We start from the raw sequence: 6,549 nt of genomic DNA on the forward strand, positions 1-6,549 counted from the left end.
AGCAACTCTGCCTCGGGCTTCCTGTAGTCAGCTGCTAGTCAGTTTCAGCAGTAGCTGACTTGGGGATGCCTGGGGCAGAGCAGCTGGGGTGCTGCTGGGTTGCTCCAGTAGTGCGGCTCCTCTGCGCTACTGGAGCAACCCAGAAGCACCCCAGCTGCTCTGCCTCAGGCGTCCTGATTCAGCCGCTGCTGAAACTGACCAGCAGCGGCTGAATCAGGACTCCTGGGGCAGAGCAGCTGGGGTGCTGCTGGGTTGGTCCGGAGCAGCGCTGCGGGACCAACCCGGCAGCCCCCAGCTGCTCTACCCCAGGGGTAGGCAAGAAAAGCCTGGTCTGCTGGGGGGGGGCACTAGCTGTACCCTCCCCCCCAGCAGACCAGGGAGACGGGGGTGGGGACGCCCAAGTCCTCCACGGCTTTGCTCTGTCTCCCTGGTCTGCTGACCTGGGAGACATGGAGCAAAGCCGCAGAGCACGCGGGCAGCGGGACAGTCCAGGCGCGCCGCGCTGTCCCACTGCTGGCGTGCTCCGAGGCTTTGCTCCCCGTCTCCCTGCAGACCAGGGAGACGGGGAGCAAAGCCGCGGAGCACGCCCACAGGGGGACAGCTCAAGCGCGCCCGGGCTGTCCCGCTGCGGGCGTGCTTCAAGGCTCTAAGGCTTTGCTCCCCGTCTCCCTGCAGACCAGCCCCAGCCCCTCCGCCTGGGCTGCCTGGCTGCCCGAGCCCCTCCGCGGCTTTGCTCCGCGTCTTCCTGTTCTGCAGACCAGGGAGACGCGGAGCAGCTTTTTTCACCCCGGAGTACATGGGCGGTGGGACCGCGAGGTCCCGTAGTCCGTGTCCTCCGGGGCGAGAAAAGCCGCGTTCGTAATTGCGGGTCCGATGTAAGTTGGATCCGCGTAAGTCGGGGACTGCCTGTATTGGCAAAATGCTTCCTTCTTTTTCCAATTCTCTGGAGCTTCTCTAGTATTCTAAGATTTTTTTTAAATCAACATCAGTTCAGAGCACTCCTTGGTCAATTCTTTTAATATGCTTTATGGAAATTATCTGGTCCTGCTAGTTTTAAAATGCTTACCTTTAATAATTATGTTTTAATACTTTCTATTCCATCAATACATATAGCAACTATTTCCTTATCTCTGTAATAGATAACTACTTCAGCCTGCTTTTTTTTCAAATATAGAACGGAAATATTTATTGACTACATGTGCCTTTTATGCACTCTGTATTTTACCATCCTTATTAAGTCTATACCATTAGTGTTTCATTTGTTCCTGATGTATTTAAAGAACTCCATATTGTCCTTAATCCCATTGGTCATATTTGTATATCTTATTTTGCCATTTCAACTGTCTGTATTTCCTAACTGCTGATTTATACTCATTGCTGTCCACTTCCCCATTTTCCCATTATATATTTTATATCTAATTTTAATTGATACTTTCATTTCTTTTTCTAACTAGGATTTCTTTAAACACGTTTCTTATGTGATTGCAGATTTGTGGGTTTAGGGGCATTTTAAAAAAGCATTCTTAAATAATTCTTACCACTTTTATTTTTATGCATAAATGTTTCCTTTCACTCAGTTATTCTCAAGTTTGTTTTTTGCACTAGGAATTTCAAGTACCAAGTATATATTTATTAGCAGTTGGGAACTTGAGATTATATTCTGTTTGCACACAACAAATTCATTTGTAATCACTTGCATCTAGGCAATCATCAGTTTTTAGTTCAATGGTCGGTTCATCTTTATCAGTTAGAATAAGGCCTAATAATGCAACTTAATTGGGGTAATTGTGTGTGTGTGAGATCATCTATAATTTTTAGAACTCAAGGATAATTTACTAGTGGAAGCATGAGATCGCTAATATACGTTCCCATGATAAACAACCTTGATTTTAACTCTGTGTTTCTACACATTATAGATACATGTTTAAGAATCTGCTCATCCTATTTCAAATCTGCTTTAATGGCCTATAACAGACCTCCACAAGTATCTCATCTTGTGATTTATTAGAACATTGAACTATAAACAGTTCACATCCTGTTCCTCTCAATTTTCAATCATTTCAAAGCTTACAATATGTTGAATGTGGAATGGCATTCCTTTACCCTTCTATTTACTGTTTTTGCTAAATAAGGGGTGTGTAGTGACTTTAAAACATTCCAGTCACGTGACTCCTCCCACTGGGTTTTAGTAACAGAAATTATATCAAAGGACATAGACACCAACTCTGTGGGTGCTCTAGGGCTTCTCCTTTATCTGAGGATGGGGGTCGTGCAACCCAACCCCCAGCTAGAGGGGAAGTCAGAGCCTATGTCAAATGAAATATGATATATGCAAGAGGTTGTTGAACATCCACTGTCTAACTGTGCGGGTTTATTTGTAGTTTTGACCCTGAAAAGGGAGAAGTCAGATATTCCATGAAGTCCACTAAGGATTTTACTATTGACTTTTTGTGGAAAGCACTCCAATGCTATGGTGATAGGTATAAAACTGTAACATAGATAATTGGCTGATCTGTTTCTTCATGCAAGTAATATTTTCCTTATACTGTTGAACAGCTTACCTCTTTGGAAGCATTCGTCATTGGTGCTTTAGCTAAGGCAGTTGCCACCACCATTACCTACCCCATGCAGACAATACAATCAATTCTACGGGTGAGTATTATTTATGTCTAATTCAAGGATGGGCAAAACCCATCCCATGGGCTGGATCCGGTCTGCCAGGATTAGGTCCTGGTGGGCCCCCACAGCTATATTTACCTGCATGATTTCAGGTACTGGTGATTGCCGCTCCTGTTGACTGCAGATCACTGTTCCTGGCCAATGGGAGCTGCAGGAAACCATGTCCCAGTCCATGCTGCTTCCCACCACTCCCATTGGCCAGGAATGGCGATCCGCAGCCAACAGGAGCTGCGATCACTGGTACCTACTGCTGTGCAGGTAAATATAGTGGTGGCAGCCTGCCAGGGACTAGCCCTGGCAAACTGCCACTGTGTTATTGCACACCCCGATCTAACTCCAGGATTTATCTCTGGAGGCTAGTACTGTACAATCCAATACCTGTCCATTCGTAAGTCTCTCATTTAAAAGTCCTTTTGGCTCTACTGGTTATGTTGAAGGTCAGTAGCAGGTCTCAATGATTGTATGGGCCTAAACTTGTGCTTTTTTGTTGCCTTGCCAATGGAGCCTGCTGGAACTCAGTAGGAATAATCCTATCTCATAAACAGCTAAAGCTAATTACAATATAGCACATTTTGTGGTGTCTTTCACAAACACTGCTGAAGCACTTTATGATTTAAATGCTGCATAAAATGTGAATTAAGACTTCTGATTATAAATATAAAATAGTTTCCATAACCATGGAAAATAAATGTTAAAGACTAAATATTAAAGACCAAATGATTAAAGATAAAATGAAAAAGCAAATAATATACAAAAGGTTTGCTTTACTTAGATCACTACTGGCTTTTAGCAGTGTCCAATATTTGATATATCAGAGGAAAGTGAACTCCTAATAAATAATGTATCTAGCCAGCTGCCCAGTACATATAATTGGCATGGTGAATAAATCACTCATTCCTGATCCTTGCAAGCAGTCATTGTACATCTTGCATCCTGTAATATGATTATCTTTATCTTAGCTTGGGTAACTATACATGCTGACATTGGTGTGGCATAACAACAATGATAACATTTTTAGTAAATACTCAGTTATATCTGCTTACTTTCATATTCAATTGTTAGCACTACAAAGTCAAGTGTGGAAGAATTAGTTGGATATTTGAATCAAGCATGAATCACTCAACATCAATACAATTATAAATGAAGTTCCAGTTCTAGCATAAATTTCTACCCTTGGTTACGTATGTGTAATTGTACTGAAGGTAATGACTTTACATAGTTGTGAGAGTGTAAACTGTTCTGCTGAATCTTTATTAACTCTGTGATGCACAAGTCAGAAAGAAATGGACTTTAAAAATCATTAAGATTTCATTGTAGCAAACAAAGACTTACTGCTAGAGGTCTTATATCAAATAAATTCAGGTCAGTAAAAGCTTTGGCCACACTCCTTTGCACTGATTGCAACCTTTTGATAGCAGAAGCTGGAAGACATGAAAATAGATGTAAGATAATCACTCCTAGAAATTACTATAGAATTTAGAAGCTTTTCCACATTTTATTTGTTCACTAGGGTTTCTTGGTTTGGCAGTGAGTGTTATGGTTAAGAGGAAATAATGTCAATAAATTGCTAACCCTGTTTCTTTCTTTTCCATTCAGTTTGGACGTCACAGATTGAACCCTGAAAACCGGACACTAGGCAGTCTTAAGAATGTTTTCTATCTTCTTCGACAGCGAGTAAGGTGAGTTTTCTAATTCCTGACTCACACTGTCCTACCAAAAAATGGGTTCTTAATTTCTTAGCAGTTAGGGATCGGAGAACAAGTAACTACTTTCAAATTAAATATCTGCATGTTATTCAGGGTGAGATGATTCTATAGATAGTAACTCAGCCTCTCCTGCAGAAAACAGTTAAATATCCTGTATAAAATGCTTACCCCTCTGTGTTGAGCTGTTATGTTTCAAATCTAAGTAGCTGAGGAGACTGGGCATAGAATAAGGAGTCTTTAATTCTCTGTCTGTAATTTAGCTTCTAACTTGAATTAGTAATAGGTCAGTAGTTAACTAGAGGTCAGTGCCACTCAGGGTATGTCTACATTGCACACTTATTCCAAAATAAGCTATTCTGGAATAGTTATTCTGAAATATCTTATTTTGAAATAGCACATCTTCACTATAGGGAAGCCTCAAAATTAGTCCAAGGCAGGTTTACCTAATACAGACATGCTATCTCGATTTAGAGCCCCAGGAAGCACTGGGGAGGAATAACTTAGAATGGCCCTGGTGAGGGGCTATTTTGAAATAGCAGCAGTAAAGCATCTACACACGCCTTATTTCAAAATAGCTATTTCGGAATAGGCATTATTCCTCGCAGAATGAGGTTTACAGATTTTAGAATAAGATGTCCGTTATTTTGAAATAATTTCGAAATAATGGAATGGCTATGTAGACGCTTGCATTGTTATTTCGAAATAATGCTAGTTATCTCAAAATAACGGTGCAGTTTAGAAAAGGGTTTTAGTTAGTTGACCGATAAGTCTATGGGCAAGTGTTTATTGGTGTCTTTGCTGACAGTCTCTGCATAAATGCCATGGACACTGACTTACTCTTCTCAACAAAAGATGAAATATTCTGGTAGGATAGAGTGTGTAAGAAGCTTGTTCAGTTTCCCATCCTTTATCTGTCTTTTAAAGATAGAGGAAGAGCTTCAGCATGTAGAGCTATCAATGCAACATTTCTCATTAGCGTAATTTGTTTAGAGAAAACTCTTCACATTTGTCAAACCTCTTTCTTCTTAGGCGTTTTGGATTGGTGGGACTCTACAAAGGCCTTGAAGCAAAGCTCCTCCAGACAGTCCTCACTGCTGCACTCATGTTCCTAGTCTATGAAAAACTGACTGCTGCTACCTTCACAGTCATGGGATTAAAGCATTCACAGAAACACTGAGAAAGTGATCTCTGCAGCACAGTGAGCATGGAAGTAAACTGGGAGTTTCGAGAGGGAGATCCAATATTTGAGGAAAGGCTGTGTAGCAAAGAATTCTCTTTCTAGGGTCACCTCCTCCATTACTCTCCATCCTTATTGTCACTATCTCAATGGCTACTTGAGGTGAAATGAAGCGTGCAGTCCAGTAGGATTTGCTGCCAGCCCTCCTTGTGGTAGCTTGTTCTCTGTATTGAAATTTTGTGACCTGATTGTGTTAAGAAATTAAATGGAAAAGATTATTTTAGCATCTGAAATTAAAATTTGTTAATTACTAGAGTGGTTTGGTTGGCTCTTTTGGGGAGAGGGTGTCCTTCCCCCCCCCCCCCCCAACTTTCCCTCAGCCAGTCTTCGGCTTGTACTGGCTGTCAGCAGCTGACAGGGAGTTGATTTCATGTAATTCTCCCTGCCAAGTGGTCATCTCACCTGATATTTGGTTCATTAAAATAATTCATGCAGAACGGGGCTCCTGGCATATTTCCATTTCATTTCTGATTCTTTCTCAGGTGGGTGCACGACTGGATGTTACTCCAAGTATCTGTCAGAAGGATGAGAATTATGAGAAACTGGAATGCTTATTTCAAATGATTGAGTGTACTGTCCCGCTGAACCACTCCTTTTCTTCTAGCCCTGGTCTGTTTCAAAATAACAAGTGGAGCATCCACACTAGTAAGCCTGTTACTTTGAAATATCGGGCTGGTTATTTCAAAATAATAACTCATGTTTGTCATGAGGAATAACATTTACAGGCAGTCCCCGACTTACGTGGATCCGACATCCCTAGATACGAACGGGGTGAGGCAACTCCCACACATGCGCAGCAGCATTCCCGGGGCTCGCTCACCTGGGTCCTAGGATCCTCCTCCTCCTCAGGCCGGCTCCGACTGGGGTCCCGCAGAGCTGCCGGGCAGAGGAAAAGTGCCTCCCCACGCCCGCTGCCCCCACCCCCCT

The 6,549-nt window shown here is 42.5% G+C and overlaps 1 protein-coding gene across 2 annotated transcripts in view; it reads left to right on the forward strand.

The window, feature by feature from the left end:
• The window catches only part of SLC25A17 (solute carrier family 25 member 17), a 66,858-nt gene extending 60,981 nt beyond the window's left edge, over positions 1-5,877 (forward strand). For both annotated transcript variants that reach the window (XM_075913586.2, XM_075913509.2), the window contains exons 7-9: positions 2,557-2,652; positions 4,276-4,358; positions 5,415-5,877. In XM_075913586.2, the coding sequence (XP_075769701.1) occupies positions 2,557-2,652; positions 4,276-4,358; positions 5,415-5,562 (327 nt within the window). In that variant the 3' untranslated portion in view covers positions 5,563-5,877. The remainder of the gene's footprint in view (positions 1-2,556; positions 2,653-4,275; positions 4,359-5,414) is intronic.
• The last annotated feature ends 672 nt before the right edge of the window (positions 5,878-6,549 follow it).

The sequence above is a fragment of the Pelodiscus sinensis genome, chromosome 1 (genome assembly GCF_052426305.1).
Source record: "Pelodiscus sinensis isolate ZL-2025 chromosome 1, ASM5242630v1, whole genome shotgun sequence".
NCBI classification, from domain to species: domain Eukaryota; kingdom Metazoa; phylum Chordata; order Testudines; family Trionychidae; genus Pelodiscus; species Pelodiscus sinensis.